The sequence below is a fragment of the Sturnira hondurensis genome, unplaced genomic scaffold (assembly GCF_014824575.4).
Source record: "Sturnira hondurensis isolate 20B ecotype Veracruz unplaced genomic scaffold, ASM1482457v3 Scaffold0016284, whole genome shotgun sequence".
Taxonomy (NCBI): Eukaryota; Metazoa; Chordata; class Mammalia; order Chiroptera; family Phyllostomidae; genus Sturnira; species Sturnira hondurensis.
In genome coordinates, this window is record NW_028088915.1 from 4,980,829 (window position 1) to 4,998,502 (window position 17,674).

The following is a 17,674-nucleotide window of genomic DNA, read 5'->3' on the forward strand; positions in this document are numbered from 1 at the left end:
ACACACAATAGGTGCTCAATATTGGACTGTTTACGGGCACTGATTCTGACCCCTCCCCACTTTCCTAAAGGTCATTCATAGAGACACCATCTCTTGTTGTTGTCTTGATTATTGTAGTTTAATGGTCCCCTAGAAACACACAAAACACCCAAGAGTCTTCTTCCATTTGGGATTTTTCATGTTTCTTATATTCATCATTTCCTGTCCAAGACAAAGCCCTGACTTCCCACGTGAGTGTCATTTGGAACTTCATCTTTCTTGGAGCTGACTTGGACTCACAATGGGATTTCCTACCAGTTTCCACAACAGTGAGATTTAGGAACTGTTTGACTAGTTGATGGGAGAAATGATAGACTGGATTTACTATGATATTGTACTGTTGATCATGGACCTATGGCAGGAAGTGACAAGGTTGTAAAGCCTTCAAGAGGAGAAACTCTTACTCATCTTTGTCTGCCCCCCAGCTCCTTGCATAGCTCCTAGCATAGCTCCTAGCATAGCTCCTAGCATAGCCCCCGGCACATAGTGTACACCCAACACATATTTGCTAATCAAATTTAGTTTAATGCTCTTGGTTATAATTAGGATGTTATGTGGAGGTGGGCATGAAGCTTTAGCAAACAGTCGATGTGTATTGTGCTCGTTTGGAATCCAAACCTTAGAAACCTTATGGTTTCCTGTATTATTTCTTGGCACTTCATTGCCTGAACCTCTGCAGGGGGACAGAATATTCATCAGTTCCTCTCAAGGACATGTAATATTAGGACTCGAAGCATCAATTCAATTCTTTTTTTTAAAGATTTTATTTATGTATTTTTAGAGAGAGGGGAAGGGAGGGAGAAAGAAAGGGAGAGACACATCAATGTGTGGTTGCGTCTTGAGCGCCCTCTACTGGGCACCTGACCCACAACCCAGGCATGTGCCCTGGGAATTGACTAGGAATTGAACTGGTGACCTATTGGTTTACAAGCTGGTACTCAGTCCACTGAGCCACACCAGCCAGGGTGGGAACATCTATTCTGAAGCCAAATCACCTGGATTTGAATTTAGCTCCACCATCCACAAGTCATTTAATCTCTCCAGGCCTCAGTTTCCTCATCTGTAAAATGGGGATGATGATGGAGTTCTTATTAGGATGAAATGAGTTAAAACAGGTAAAGTATTCAGCAAACACTTGCCAGGTCTCTAGTTAGGTTATGTAACCTACAATCACCCCATATACTTGGGGGGCTTGTTCCCCTCCTCCCCAGTGTCACCCCTGCTAATCCTTGAACAAATGGCATGTGAACCACAGCCGTGAGTGTGAAGCCAGGGGAAGGAAGAGAGTGCAAGCTTGAGCTGCCCTGTTTTGGTGTCCCACAGGCACAGACATCAACGGGGCCCTGCAGAGGGCCATCAGGCTGCTCAACAACTATGTGGCCCACAATGACATTGAAGATCGCAGCGTATCTCTCATCATCTTCCTGACGGATGGGAAACCCACTGTCGGGGAGACCCACACCCTCAAGATTCTCAACAACACTAAGGAGGCCGCCCGGGGCCAAATCTGCATCTTCACCATCGGCATTGGGAATGATGTGGACTTCAAGCTGCTGGAGAAACTGTCGCTGGAAAACTGTGGCCTCACCCGACGTGTCCATGAGGAAGAGGACGCCGGCTCACAGCTCATTGGGTCTGTTTGCCTTCTTGGGACAATAATGAAAGGTTCTCAGAAGAGAGTGGAGGGTTGGGTTTTATGAGCGACTCAGAAATGAGGATGGTTTGCCGCACCTTAACCTTGAGTCTACTGGAAATGACCATGACTCATTACACTGGGAGACACCATGTTGGGTTTTGAAATCCATCAGGCAGGCCTGGCTGTAAATTGTGGTCCTGCTTTGTGAGTTTAGGCAACATTTTAAGTTCCCTCATTATTAAGTGAGATTTATGGTCAATTGACAGAATTTAATGAGAAAACCTGTGTGAAGTATTGGCAGAATTGTTATCATATGTGAAATGTTCGATTAGCTCTTCTGGTTATAATCATCTTCTTGACATTTCAAAGCACTTCTGGGCATAGTCACTCTGATTCTGCCCTGTGCAGAGGCTAGGAGAAGTAACTTGAGTGGTATTGATTATTAAAATGATCATATTTTTCTTTGGAAGTGAAATGACCAATTGACACCAGTCACTGGTTTTATATATATATTTGAGGTGGAGGAAAAACTAGAACTTAGTTCTAACTCAGTTCAGTGCCTTCCCTTTGATACCACGATGCCAAACAGGGGGTACAGCTTTGCTGTTGATTCAGTGACGTGCTGACTCCCAGTTCAGTATTACTGCTTTGATCCACTTTGTAGCATTTGGTGTAAACACTTACAAGGGAAAATGAGCTTTAGGTATATTCATGGGTGGTTAATAGCCATAATTAAAGAATATTCGTCAAAAAGAAATCTAACTGGAGGTCTGGAAGATGGACAATACAGATGGGTCCTAGGGATGGAGCTGGCCACCATTGTTCCCCAGCCTTTTAATCCAAGATTTAAATAAAAACACAGATTAGCTTCCCACATTTTCAAAATCATTCAAAATGACATTCAGTTTAACTTAATGTTTTCATTGAGTATGTGCTTCATAAGCAAAAGCAAGGACATTGAAACAAATCGACTGCACTGTTCTGCTAAAAATACTGCCACTATCCAACATTTATTGAGAACTTATGATATGGTAGACATTTCTATGAGCATCACCTCCGCGAGCCCCACGGCAGCCCGAGGAGCGGCTGTGCTAGGGGAAAGGCCAACTGCCGTGCAGAGGACCACCCTGCAGCAGTCTGTCAGGCTCAGTTCTGCTCCGCAGGGTGCGTCATTCAGGAATTCCTGGTTTCTTCCATTTCACTGCTCTGGGCCCCTTAGATGTTGTCTTTAACTCTAAGGTTGAAATGGGCACAGCCCCTTCTGTGTTCCAGCACTAAAAGTGGGGAAGGGAAAGAGAGCCAGAGCAAGCATTGTATTTCAAGCAAGCGTTGCAGAAGGTACACATTTCACTCCCACTCGTACTCCACTGTGGAGAACATGGCCATATGGGACCACAATGGAGGCCGAGAAATGTAGTTTGTAGCTGGATGGGCATCCCTAAGTTAAAACTAAATTAGTAGAAGAGAAGGGGAGGCTGGGCCTGGTGAAACAGCTAACAGTTTTCCAAAGTAATTAACTGCTAGTGTTCCAATTTTACAGTGGAAGAAGCTGAAGTTCAGAGAGGTTATGTGTCCCAAGATACACAGCAAGGAAGTGGCTGAGACAGAAGTCTAACTCCACAGCCTGTGCTCCCTCGATCTTCAGAAAGGGATTTTAATTGTCCCTTTACTCAGAAACTAGCAACTGCGTGACAGACCTAGAAGAAAAGTTAATGCAAGCAAACGCTGCATTACCGCAAAGCATAGTGGCAAAGTCAAGGCCGCAAGTATAATGTGCTAGGTAAAGCCCATTGGCAATAGGCATGTGGTTCTAAGAAAGACGTTTTTAAAGGCCCTTTGAGAAACTCGGGCACGTACCAAGGGAGGTTACCCAGCGTGGTTAGAGAACCTTGCAATTATATCACCTGAGGACTAGTTAATGACACTGGGGGTTGATTAGACTGAATAAAAGATGACCCCTAGGAGCAGTGGTTGTCAAGCCCCCGGAAGGCTGTCCTGGTGAAGCTAGATTAGGCTGATTCATGCTGGGCTGCTCCAGAAGCAAGTGTGAGGCCAGTGGGTGGAAACTGCAGGGAGAAGATTGTGACCTACTCCATGGAGGTTCCTCCTCCTCAGAGCAGTTGAAAGAGTGGAGGAAACCTTACGAGACAGTGAGTTCTCTGTCACCACTGGTGACACCACCAGTGTTCAAGCTACTGCTACATAACCTCCTATGAGCAATGTTCTGCTGGGTAGAATGTTGGACCCGGTTCAGGGTCTCCCCTCTGACTGTCCCCAATTTCCTGTAGGACCTGTCCTGCCTGCAGTCAGAGCTGGGCCCTGACACATACTCTCATTCTCTCTCCCTCTCCGCTCCAGCTTCTACGATGAGATCAGAACCCCTCTGCTCTCTGACATCCGCATCGATTACCCACCCAGCCTCGTGCAGCAGGCTACCAGAACCCTCTTCCCCAACTACTTCAATGGCTCAGAGATCATCATTGCTGGGAAGCTGGTGGACAGGAAGATGGATCGGTTGCATGTGGAAGTCACAGCCAGCAACAGTAAGAAATTTGTTGTACTGAAGACAGACGTGCCCTTGGAGCCCCCAAAGGTGGAGAATGATGTCACAGGAAGCAGCAGACCCAAGGGTGATGGTGAAGGGGACCCCAGCCATCTCGAGCGTCTCTGGAGCTACCTAACCATGAAGGAGCTGCTGAACTCCTGGTTACAGAGTGACGACAAGCGGGAGAAGGAGCAACTGAGGCAGAAGGCCCAGACTCTGGCTGTGAACTCTCGCTTCCTCACCCCGTTTACCTCCATGAAGTTGAAGAAACCTGCACTGCAGACAGAGAAGCTAGAGGAGAGCTATGGCATGTCCGCTGCAATGGGGCCTGAAACGGTGACGCAGAGCCTGCAAGGCGCCAACCTGCAGCCAGGTAACCCAACTCCGGGGATGGCCGGATGCAGGAGCCTAACATAATGTCCTTTCTGCCTAGCTCTCAGGCCAAGGTCACCTCAGTAGTAGTCTGTTTTTATTTTGATATATTATAATTTTTATAAGTAATCACCCCCACATGCAATGCCCAGTTTTCAGGAAGTGTGTTCAGTCGTTGTGTATGATTTGTTATAAACTGTGGGTCTCTGTGCAGGAATTAGAAAAGGTGGCGGTTGTTTCAGAAATGTTGTCTGGTGAAGTCAGTCCATCAATCAGTCATCACTACCAAGTGCCTAACATTCACCAGGCATTATTGGAGACACCATGAGGAATAAACAAATATATGCAAATGTTCATTTTAAACTGTCTTTCTACATTTTTAAGTACTTCGGAGTTATGTCATCATGTATGTATGCTGGATTTTACTTTGCTGGGAACATAGGTGGGGACTAATTTCTGGATTCTTGAGGGACCACACACTTCACATGCTTATCACTCAGAATCTGAAGAGCAGTCTCACTGCCATTGTGACAGGGAAATGAGTAGTGATGAGAACAGGAAACGGAAAAGGGAGGCAGTTCAACCAAAGCAGAGGATTACATTCTCAGTAATAGCTGTTTGGGAAAATGGTATTTTTTAAAACGTGTAACATTTTCATTAAATTTCCATCAAGTTCACATCTCCTAAGTAGGGGGAACTGATGTTACCCCGGGCCCTGCAAATGCTGCCTCATTTATTCCCCGAACTCTAAACTCTGAGAAGCACCTGGGATGGGGAAGAGAGCATACGTTTATTTAGGATGCAGACACAGCTGAGGTTCAGCTCATCAGCCCTCCTGACCAGCTGCGTGGCACGGGGAGGGCTTCTGCACCTCTGAGCTCCTATTCCCTCACCTATAAAATGTAGGCGATAATAATTTCCCCAAAGGGCCATGGCAAAGATTACATGTGTAAAGCCTTTGGCACGTACGAGTGTTCTACAAATGTTAGATTCCCCTTCCCTTGAGGAACGTAGAACTAGAAATGAATTGAAAGTTCGGACCCTGGTGGAGAGGTTAAAGCTGCCACATCGCCTTTTCACATGGAGTGACGCTTGTCTTGGCACAGCCAGTGCGATCCGAGTTCTGACGCAAAGCAGGCTGTGTCATGCTATGAAAGAGCCGTATAAAGAGCTAACCAGCTGATAGCTCAGAACAGTTGTTTGGAATATGGTTCTCCTGAAGCATCAGGTAGTACTCGAGACAACTGTTCTGTGCTTAGAGCTCTGATGATTTTTAAAATTTAAGTTTTAGTTTTTCTGAGTGCCCCTGGCAGCTGCCACTCACCGCAGCTTCTCACGGCAGCTGTGTGGATTAGAAGGCGCTTTCCCTCCACGGTCTGCCCGATTTGGCCTGCGTTGCGCTGGCCGGGGACCAGCACGGAAAAGACACGGGCAGGTAGACTCTTGGAGACAGTTCAATCTTTAATTTCTGTGGGGGGCCAAAAGCAGCGAAGAGGAGCATGATCTTGTTAATACAAACAATTTGAAATAGGTTAATAATTTTATTTTATTTATAGAAATTAATTCACTTTTAGGTTATTCTTTAATTAATTATTTATTTTTGCCTGCTGCTTTATGGATTGTGTTTATACACATAGTGATAGACTCTGGATTTTAATTTATTCTTACCTTTGTGCATTTTCCTGGGTTTTTTAAAATTACGGTACAAAACCCTGTGGCATAAACTTACCATCCTAACCATTTTCCAGTGTGCAGTTCAGCAGTATTAAGTATATTGAGGTGAAACAGGTCTTCAGAGCTTATTCTTCTTGCAAACCTGAGAGTCTGGGCCCACTAAACAAGTTTATTTTTTCTCCTCCTCCCATAACTAGACCTTAGCTACCATGCAATATTTTCCTCTATTACGAGCACAGAAATTACAGATGAGAAGAATATTATCTAATTTAGAAAAGAATAAAATAATTAAGCCTCCACATGTTATACCTTTGCTTGTATGTTGTGAGGCTAAGCTCCCTCTTTAAAATAGATGACGTTTTTTTTTTAAATATTTTATTTATTTATCTTTTTAGAGGGGAAGGGAAGGAGAGAGGGAGAGAAATATCAATGTATGGTTGCCTCTGCTGAGGACACACAATGTATTGTGTGTCCCCTGCCGGGAACTGGCCTGCAACCCAGGCATGTGCCCTGACTGGGAATCGAACCGCTATCCTCTAGTTCGCAGGCCCAAGCTCAGTCCACTGAGCTACACCAGCCAGGGCCAGATGACGTTTTTTAAGTTGCCAAAAATGTATCTGAAAGCTGTATTTTACTCGCCCCATCCCTCTCCTCTCTGTGCCCCTCACTTCCTCCTCCTTCGTGGGTAACAGTGAGTGTTCTTTTCCTTCTCTTTTGTAGGCACTGCTCTCGAGAAACCATACGACCCAAGAATTAAAGTCTCCAAAACATCAGGTAAAGAAAACAGCATATGTGGTTTGGGAGTTGGTAGNTTTTTTTAAATTACGGTACAAAACCCTGTGGCATAAACTTACCATCCTAACCATTTTCCAGTGTGCAGTTCAGCAGTATTAAGTATATTGAGGTGAAACAGGTCTTCAGAGCTTATTCTTCTTGCAAACCTGAGAGTCTGGGCCCACTAAACAAGTTTATTTTTTCTCCTCCTCCCATAACTAGACCTTAGCTACCATGCAATATTTTCCTCTATTACGAGCACAGAAATTACAGATGAGAAGAATATTATCTAATTTAGAAAAGAATAAAATAATTAAGCCTCCACATGTTATACCTTTGCTTGTATGTTGTGAGGCTAAGCTCCCTCTTTAAAATAGATGACTTTTTTTTTTAAATATTTTATTTATTTATCGTTTTAGAGGGGAAGGGAAGGAGAGAGGGAGAGAAATATCAATGTATGGTTGCCTCTGCTGAGGACACACAATGTATTGTGTGTCCCTTGCCGGGAACTGGCCTGCAACCCAGGCATGTGCCCTGACTGGGAATCGAACCGCTATCCTCTAGTTCGCAGGCCCGAGCTCAATCCACTGAGCTACACCAGCCAGGGCCAAATGACGTTTTTTAAGTTGCCAAAAATGTATCTGAAAGCTGTATTTTACTCGCCCCATCCCTCTCCTCTCTGTGCCCCTCACTTTCTCCTCCTTCGTGGGTAACAGTGAGTGTTCTTTTCCTTCTCTTTTGTAGGCACTGCTCTTGAGAAACCATATGACCCAAGAATTAAAGTCTCCAAAACATCAGGTAAAGAAAACAGCATATGTGGTTTGGGAGTTGGTAGGTTTAGAAAGTGGACAACCAGGAGTTCCCCGAAAGCAGTTTAAGTACCAGTTTGTATTAGAACGGTGACACCAGGACCCATGGTTTCTCAGCGCACGCCAGCAGCGGGCAGCAGTTCTGAGAACCAGGATCATCGCTAAACCATTGCATCCATACCGTGGATAACAGTCCTGAGGAGCCTGGCAATAGCCCTGATCGAAGGACGGGTAACACTCACATTCTCCTCATGACGGAGTTTAAAAGACATTTGTTTTAGAGATCTAAAGTATGCGTGCTTCCTGTGTCTGGTGTTACGAATATCTGTGACATTCAGATTTTTAAAACATTATTGTATTATTTAATCCTTGGTTTAGAGGGAAAAATAGATACAAATACCATAAAACATTTTGGCCAGTTTTCTGGGATTATGATAAAAATCCAGATGGAATAACAATGCAAGGGCTGGGTTGGATTCTTAAAATGTACACATCACTTTATAAGTCTTGCTGTCCGTGTGCTGACGCACAAGTTCGCAAAATCAGGGACATCCCCGAGGTTAGCTGTGCAGACAGGAAACGCAGTCTCCAACGGAGAGAATGTGATTCCTTTGAACTCAGGCTGCTTTAATGCAAGAGCGCTTTCCTCTGGGATGCTCTAGGGAGTCAGTCTTTCAGACCACTGCTCTACTGTTTGGAACAAGCAACATCTTCCCTTGTAAGGGACTTGGACAGTTTGAGGAGAAATGATGGGGTATGAGCCCAAGAAACGCTCAGGGAACTGTCCCATAGCTCTATTCCTATTGACTCTGTGTCCTTCAGTTGCCACCAGCCCTCCATTGGGTTTGGCCATTACTCCTGTCGGACCAGAGTTGTGTGCCTCGGGCACTGCAAATGTCCCTAGTGCCATGGCGCTGCGGTCACAGGAACAGAGCGTTCTCATCCACATCTCCTCACTTGGGTAGTCAAAGGAGAAAGGAAATGATTGGTGTCGTGTGGGAAACTGAAGCAAGTGGGCTCAGCCGTAGTGGGGGTATCTGGCAATAACTCTCCTTGCTGTTTCCCTCTTACCTCTCAAGGCTTAGTTGCCTGGGCCGAGGTGCGGTGAAAGGGAGCATTATATCTGAATTTAGGGGACCCGAGTTCAAACATCACCATCTACTACTAACTGGGTAACTGTGGCAAGTCATCCACCTCCCAGTCCTCGTCCTCATTGAGAGATTCAGGATCATTGACAGGATCAAATAAATAACACATGAGAAAAATAAAAGAGCACCTACACATGGAAGGCACTCAATAGTGTCTTTTCTGTCTGTTTCTCTCCCGTTTCTTCCTGCTCTGGCAGCGGACGGAGACCCCCATTTTGTTGTGGATTTCCCCTTGAACAAGCTCACTGTCTGCTTCAACATTGACGGGCAGCCTGGGGACATCCTGAGGCTGGTCTCTGATCACACGGACTCTGGTAAGTTCTGACCTCTGTAGTGGCCATGGGCAAGAGCAAGGTAGACACCATATCTCCTGTGTTCCTAAGACGGGTGTCCAGGTACATGAGGGGCACCTCACTGATGCTCAATGAGGGTTGTTGATGAATAACTAAAGCAAATAGGCTGTGTGCTGACCTTGGAGGCAGGAAGATGTGCATTGGAAACCCTACCCTCTGACTGCACTCATGTTGCAGCCCTGGGTATTCAGCTAGCGAGCTCCTGCTGTCTCCCTTGTGAAACGGAGTTAGTGATACTCGCTGTGCTGGCCTCACAGTGCTGTAGGAATTCACAACGCGTTATTGTTATTATGCCTTTCCAGTCAAAAGCTGTGATGGTGGGATGTGCTAAACTCATTTATCTCAGTTCCTTGATGGTTGAGGTGTTAAGCCTGGTGTTAATTACTCAGCTCTGTGCAGAGGACACAGATGTAAGAAGGGTTCTGACCCCTTTTGGTCTGTAGAGGGACTGTAGAAAAGAGATTGGTATATAAAAAGCTGCTCTGGTTGCATTCAGGTCCCAGTACCTCAGGGATGGCCACGTGGACAGCCACAGTCTGACTTTGTGAGGACAAGCTTTGCAGTGGACATTCTGGCATTTCTCAGTTCTGAGAAAATGAGCTCCTTAGAAGGCTAGGTGACCGAGGGCCCCACAGCAAAATCGCACAGAGGGTGTTGTTATCTAATGTTTGATTGTGGGCTCTTGACCTGCCTCGCTCTCTCGCAGGGCTGCCTAGCCTTCGGGCAAACTGGTGACTTGTTTGTAACTCAAAGGGCTCCAGAGTGAGACAGAGGCCTACCTGGGTCCTTCCCTGGAGGTGCCCACCTCTCCTCAGGGCTGGTCTGTTGTTTCTGTGTTCAGTGTGCCATCCATGACAGGAAGCTCAGTGGAAGATGCTTGGAGCCTTGAGGCAGAACTGTCTGACCTCCGCTCGTGCTGGGGTTTTTCCTTCCCCAACGCTTTGTCCCAGAGACAGGAGTGTTCCCCTGGAGTGTCCAGGGAGTTTCTAGTCAAGATGTATGGAAAGATTATCCCCAAAGCAGAGAAAACAGGAGTTGATTACGTAACAAGCTTTTCTTAATACACACTGCCTCTTTGGCTGAGAGCAAGTACACTTAATGTGCATAAACTAATTCAGTCCCAAACATCTGGTGTAGAATCGCTATCTGTCTGGACAGCACAGATTGCCAGGAGTTTGGCTCCCAGGACTCGCTCAAGTCTAGAAGAGTCAAGTCAAAGTTCAAAGTGTGAGAGATACAAAGATAAGGCCAGGGGAGGAAGGAAATTCTGATTAGATGCCTTTAGCATGAAGGTGGGGATAGTTTTTCTAACCACTGCTCTCTTCCCCTCTACCTTGGAGGTGTGACAGTGAACGGAGCGTTAATCGGGGCCCCTGCTCCTCCCAGCGGCCACAAGAAACAACGCACTTACTTCCGCACCATCACCATCCTCATCAATAAACCCAACAGGTCATACCTTGAGATCACACCACACAGAGTCATCTTGGACGGTGAAGACAGGCTGGTCCTCCCCTGCAACCAGAGCGTGGTAGTGGGGACCCGGGGGCTGCAGGTGTCAGTGTCTGCCAATGCCAATGTCACCGTCACCATCCAGGACACCATTGCCTTCGTCATCCTCATTCACCTCTACAAAAAACCAGCCCCCTACCAGCGAGACCACCTAGGTTTCTACATCTCTAGTAGCAAAGGCCTTTCCAGCAACTGCCATGGACTGTTAGGTAAGCAGCTGCTCTTCCCAGGGGAGAGGAGAGTGCTCAGCTCCAGGAGACCTGGCGTGGGGCTGGCCTTGCCAAACACTTTAGCTTGATTGAGAAATTTGGTGGGAAGGTGGTCTCTATACATATCACAGAAACTGTATGTCTTGCCTCTTCATGACTTTCTGGAATAGGGTTGCACTTTATAAACTAATTCTCACTGGCTTTCTGGGAAAGCAAGCAAAGAAGTTGGGACTATTTTTTTGGTGATGTGGACCCTGGCTCGTGGGGTCTGCTACATTGTGGATGAGGCACGAGAAATTCACACGGACTACTGAGTCCTGTGGAGGAAAAGGGACAGCATGGCTTCTCAATCAAGAGGAGAAAAAGCCTCAGCCCTTGCCATGACCAGCCTTTATTTCTTTTCTGGGCCCATTACAGGATGGTCCTCATTTACTATGCACAGGTTCACTTTAGGTGGTTACCTTTTACAGAAAACAAAGGAGAGGATGCCGATAATCACATCACAGAAAAAGGATATTTGCAAATGAAAAGGTTAAAGTGGTTGAACTGGTTACACTCCATGCTGGGGTGTTTTAGCATGGATTTTAGGAAGTTACAGTAAGCACTTCCTGTCTCAATTCAGGGTGAGGGAGTTTTAGGAAAAGCAAGTCTCAGAGCAGTCTAGGTACAGTGCAGGCCTGATTTCCCACAGGATAACCTATTCATGGGTGTGGGTCCTGTGCACCTGTGGGTCCTGAGTGGGAGCTGGGCCCATGCCACATAGAATGGTCTCCTACACTCTGGCTCCTTACTCTCAGCAAGAAAGTACAAAGAAAAGGCAGTCCACAGCCTAGCACCTGGTGTGACATGGGTGTCTCTTCCGTAGGAGTCACCCAGTTGCATGAGCAGCAGGCGATCCACTTGGGATGGCTTTCCTCAACATGCAGTTTCATGCAGGCCTCTTGCCCACAAGTGAAGAGCCAGAGTCTCCAGGGCTCGGTTTAGAAAGCAGGATTTCCTGGCACTTGAGCTGGATGCCTTTCTGTAGTTCCCGATGGCCAAGCACGCACTCCTTCAGACAGATGCACACCCGTGTCCTTGGCCTCAGGGATGTCCTCACTTGACCTGGAGAATTCTGATGATGTGTGTCAGGGACACACTGAACTGGCTGCTTTCACACCCTCAGCCCAATACAATCCACAAACTTTGTAGCAGGGATAGTGCCATGAGCAGGGAGGTAAGAGGGGAAGGCCTGGCTCTTCCTTGTTCATCTGGCCCCTTGCCCTCCCAGCTCAGTAAGAGACTATAGTTATTTCTGCTGGCTGGTTAGGCAGCTTTCCAGTGTTAGCAAGTGGACAGCTTCCAGGTGTGGAGGCTGCTACTTGTAAAACCTCAGGTATCTCCTCTCCATACGCCCCAAACACGTGTTCCATCACTTACACTGGAGAAGGTGTGAGTGCCCTCTGACAGAGTGCAACTAGGTGTGGGGTCACTGACATCATGAATGGCCCCTTCCTTGTCACTGGTGGCCTAAATCGAAATTCTATTTTTTTCTGCGCAGTGTGACCTGCACTTGACTTAGACCTACCTGATTCTTTTCTTGTCCATTCAGGTCAGTTCCTGAACCAAGATGCCAGACTCACAGGGGAGCCTGACAGGCCTGGCAAGAACGCGACTGGTTCTCCACTCCCAAAGGCAGGCGAGGCGTCTGGGACTGTTCTGAAGGTGAAAGGACACCAGGTCCCCGTGGTCTGGAAACAGAGGAAAATCTACAACGGGGAGGAGCAGGTAGACTGCTGGTTTGCCAGGAACGCTGCCCAGCTGCTTGATGGAGAGTACAAGGACTACCTGGCGGCCCATCCTTTTGACTCAGAGACTTCATTCGGCCTGGGAATATCCAGGGGACTCTGACACCAGCACCCTTAATGTAGAGTGCCTGGCAGGGAAATGGCCTTTGGGGGCACTGTGGCGTGGTTCTTATTGCCGGCCTGTGCCTGGTTTCTTGGCAGCAAGCTGCGACCTTCAGCCTGCCCCTGGTCGCCTATAGGTTGGACATCATCTTGAGCAAAGGGTAGGATCAGGAAGCGGAAGTAAAATGTTTCCCCTGCTTCTTCCTCCTGTCGAGGTTTCCTTATGTACTATAGAGAAAGGTGGTAGCGCCAAAGGGGGGAAGGGCCATGGTTGAAAGCAGGAACTCTATGTCTTTTACCAACTGGCTTGTCCATCCCACAGCCCCTCATAAAGGAACTCTGATGAAGGTAGGTTGCTGCCAAGTTTGTTTTCTCTGTAGAAAAAGCCAAGTTTGGACACATTGCTTTTCACCTTGTAAATGCTTAGGAATCTTTTCTCTTCATACTGCTGCGTTCTCCAGATGTGTGAATGCCTGCTTCCGCTTCGGGGCCTCCTTCGGTGGAGCCCAGACTGTGGGTCGTGTGATAGATAGCCTGTAGGTTTGATCATTAAAAACAATTGAGTCTTTTCTTAGGAGAAGATTTTCTTCTGTGTTATCTTGCCCTTGAAAGTTAGTTTTCATTTTTATAAAAAAACGAATTAAAACTTAGAAAATCTACATCTCAGCTACCCATGTCTTTCTAATGGGTTTTGTAAAACACTTTACTTTGCCAATGAATATTCTATTTATTCCAGTAAGCGGCATGCTTATAATAAAGAAGACAACTCCACGTGGATGTTTTTCCTGGCCTGTCTTGGTGCTGGATGAGTGGCCAGGCTTATACTAGGCACTTTTCGGCCTTCGACGTCATCATGGCCTTCTTTGTCCAGGAGGTGATAAATTAGGCTCTCCTGGTACCGGACTGGGAGGCAGACACAGCACAGGGAGAGTCTAACCACTGACCTACAGGAATGAACCTGCACATTCTCAACAGGAAGTACACCTGCGTACAGAGTCTAAGAAGCCTTTCCACACCTCGTATAGGCAACGCAGGGAATCAGCATGAGTCACGGGCTCTGGTTCCAGAGCGCAGACATGGCTAATCTCAAAAGGAATAGGTTAAAATTGGGGAGGGGAGCTCCAGGACTCTCATTGTGGGCACCCTCTCTGCAGCACATTCATACAGTCACAGGACACGAGGGTGCTGGTGGCATCGGAGCCTCACTTCGCGCCCTCCTCACCAGTTCTCGATTTCAGTTTGGTCTTCTCAGGACCACTGTGGTTCTGAAAGTCTGATCCTCACTGAGGGAGGGGCACAGTCAGGACACAGATGGACACGGGGAACTTGTGTCAAACAGCAGAGATAGATTTTGGCCAGAGACATAGAATATTTTGATGTGAGACTGGATGAGGTAAAGGCCCCTGTGCTGGCTTCACAGGAGGTTTTCCCCAGTCAGGACTGACTCCGGAGCAGGCTTTCATGAAGAATGAAAGCATACTTAGTACTTGGAGGGAAATCAGAGCTACAAAAATTGTTTGTCATACTTGCCTTCCCAGGGGAACCATTTGAACAGCAAAATGACCTCCACATGTTCCTGTTGGACCAGGGGATTAAGTTAGTAGCTGGGGACTTTTCGGTCCTCTCTCAGTCTCTCTCCTCTGTGAAGCCGCTAGACCAGGGTCTGCCAGCTGTGTTATTTTTGACCCCCACCATCTCAAACTAGTCGCCTGTTTTCATGCCAGCATGTGAAGATACCTGCCCAGACTGACTGATGCTTCCATATTTCAGAGCTCAGAGGAAGAGGAGGAGTATGAGCCAGGGCCAGCCAGTGGGTGGCCAGGCCCATCACACAATTGCAGCCCCAGCTGAGTAGATGTCCCCTGAGCCAGAGGTCAGCCCGCTGTCTTAAGAGTGGAAGCAATGACCTGTGTTCCAGGCGTAGGCCTCAGAGCTGCCGAGAGGAGTCTTCTGAGAGACATTCCCACTTCTTATTGCTTTTCTAAGAGCAGCGGAGAATATTCCAGTGGGCTACCCATTATTTCCTCTCCTACTTAGGAAAAAAACCCAATTTTTTTAAGCATCAAGATTGAGCTCTTATTTTGAAGTTTTTACTTGAGGCAAATCCACTTTTCTTTCTCCTCCTTTTCAGTTGTACATCTGTTTTTATTGCTAAAGGTATTTACCATTAAATTTTCTCTTCTCACCTGGAGACTGACATATGTGAGCTCAAAATTCCACACCCATGTTATAGTTCGGGCCTTTTAATTTGATTGAAAAATGCATTTTCTGTTGGCCATGTGTTGTGAAGAGCAAGCTATTTTGAAGTCAATGCAGGATGAAGGAGGAACTCTCTTCTCCTCTGGTAGGGAAACTGAGGCAGGGTACCATTGGGTGATTTTTTCCCATGTTAGGCAAAAGACTTGCAAGGAGACCAGGTTGAATTTCCAAAACTTCTTTTGTTTGCTTTGACACATTTTCACCATCTGGGCAATCATTTATTTTCCTTGAGCATTTATAAATCGACAGAGGGTAACTGAATGAGAAGTTGAATGAGATTGAGAAATACGTTGCAATTAGAGGAGATAAATCACAGGTCAACACAGCTAATGTGAAAGAGTCATAACAACTGATTAAGATCTTAAAAGTCTTTATCTCTGGCTTCCCACCCCCTCCCACATCTAAAAAGAAAGGCTTTTAATGGGTCATCTTGATTTAAAGTTTTACATTCTCCAAATAAATGGGCTGAATGTTCTCTACCCAGCCGTGCTGGGTGGTTTATCGTCTTCCATTTGACTTTCCCATGATTTACTATTTCAGGCTCAAGGGAGTAGGTATTTGGGAGGATCAGCCGTCCGGACACAGTGTCGCAGCCGGGCAGTAGCGAGGCAGGCACTGGGGACGAGGAAGAGCTCCTTCGTTCCTATCAGGAATACCAGTAAGTCTTTAATGGAATCATGGACCCTCATAGGTGGATTTGGAACATGATTCGGGTCTTTAAATTTATCTCTTGTCTGAACTGAATGCTTTTGTCTCCCAAAATACATACCCTAAAGCCTAACTCCCCCCCCCCCATAATGACATTGGGAGGTGGGGCTTTGGGAGCTGATGAGGTCATGAGGGTGGAGTCCCATGAATGGGGTTAGTGTCCTTATAAAAGAAACCCCAGAGAGCTGCTTTGCCCCTCCCAGCAGGTGATAATGCAGGTAAAAGGTGACATTTATGAACCAGGGAGTGGAATATTACCAGACACCAAATCTGCCAGTGTCTTGATCTTGAACTTTCAGCCTCCAGAATGGTGAGAAATGAATGTTCATTGTTTGAGCCCCCCAGTCTGTGGCATTCTTGATGTTACAGCCTGAGCTGGATAAGACTGAATCGAAGCACGGATTCTTTTCATTTCTTCAAGCTACATAGAAAGTATACAAATAATGCTGTCATTAAATTTGGAGAGCTCTTAGAACCTGAAGAACTTGATCTGCCTAAAGCTCACAGCGACTAAAGTAACGCAGCTAAACAAACACTTAGAAATGTAACTTTAAACATTTATTTTAGTCAGTTTAAAATAATAGGTAGGGTACAAGATAGTTCACATTCAAGAGACATTTTTCTTAAACAAAAATTTATATGAGAACGACAGCTAAAAGTAAACAAGATATTGGCATGCTCATGTTTTGAAGGAAAACAGAATTAAGGCTCTGGAGAATAAAACTTGACTCTAACTGTACTGCTTGTTTGTGATAATTTATTAATTACATAAAAAACATATGTAAATGGAGTAGTGAGTGACACTGGAAGAATAATAGTAAAACACACAAATTACCAGGTAAAACAGCAAATGTACAGCAGCCTTCTTGACCTTTGTATAAAACTGTCAAATAAGTAGAGAAGTGTTTTAAACCTTTCAATACCATACTTTCTGGGACTCTGGTATCTCAAAGCTTTGCTCACCTCCTTATTGGGTCACTCGTTCATACACACCGGCCACCATCTTGCTTGGAACTTTTTCCATTTGACTCTGGGTCTTTTCCTCCCCAAGGGGCATCTCCCGTTTATGGTTCTGGCACCACACCTCCAGAACCTCCAGTTCTGAGTGGCCTGCAGGTCTTGCTCAGATTCTGACGGAGCTACGTTGAGTTCTGAATGGAGCAGCACCTGGTTAGGGCCCAACCAGACAGCAGGAGTCAGAGGCCATTGGGAGGCTGTGTTAAAAACAAGCTAATGTCTGATCTCAAGAGCGTGAAGCTGAACTCTCTGGGTTTTGCTTCCTTCTTCTTCTTTGCTTCAATTTCTATTTTCCCCAAAGTACTTTGGCCTCAATGCTTTCGAGATCGCCTCACCCCTGAGCCACACACCCCTGATTTTCCGTAGGAGGTTGCTTCCTATGTTTCTGAGAAAAAAGAAGGAGCTTCCTTTCCACTCTCTGATATCAAGATGGCTCTATCATCACATGATTTGTCTCCTTGCCCCCTTCCTCTTAGGTATAACTGTCTTCCTTTCTCTCAGTGCCCCTCCATTCTCACTTCCTCTGGGCAGTTGCCTGAATTATTCCTTTTCATTCTAGAATCTCTAAGCTCTTATTCCCCACCAGGTTCTTCCCTCTTTATTTCGAGTATCATTTCAGAAGTCTGCTCTGGTCTGAAACTACTGTCCTTGCTTAGGGCTTCTATCTTCCCTCTTTTATATCTATGTCAGGCTTGCTGTGGTAGTTGGGATCTGAACCCTCGTTTTTCTTTTC

General features: G+C 46.2%; 1 protein-coding gene across 1 annotated transcript in view; it reads left to right on the forward strand.

The window, feature by feature from the left end:
- The window catches only part of ITIH5 (inter-alpha-trypsin inhibitor heavy chain 5), an 88,160-nt gene extending 72,438 nt beyond the window's left edge, over positions 1 to 15,722 (forward strand). Inside the window, exons 9-14 of the mRNA XM_037065970.1 lie at positions 1,363 to 1,672; positions 4,034 to 4,593; positions 6,987 to 7,040; positions 9,195 to 9,311; positions 10,691 to 11,068; positions 12,660 to 15,722. Of these exons, the coding sequence (XP_036921865.1) occupies positions 1,363 to 1,672; positions 4,034 to 4,593; positions 6,987 to 7,040; positions 9,195 to 9,311; positions 10,691 to 11,068; positions 12,660 to 12,958 (1,718 nt within the window). The 3' untranslated portion in view covers positions 12,959 to 15,722. The remainder of the gene's footprint in view (positions 1 to 1,362; positions 1,673 to 4,033; positions 4,594 to 6,986; positions 7,041 to 9,194; positions 9,312 to 10,690; positions 11,069 to 12,659) is intronic.
- The last annotated feature ends 1,952 nt before the right edge of the window (positions 15,723 to 17,674 follow it).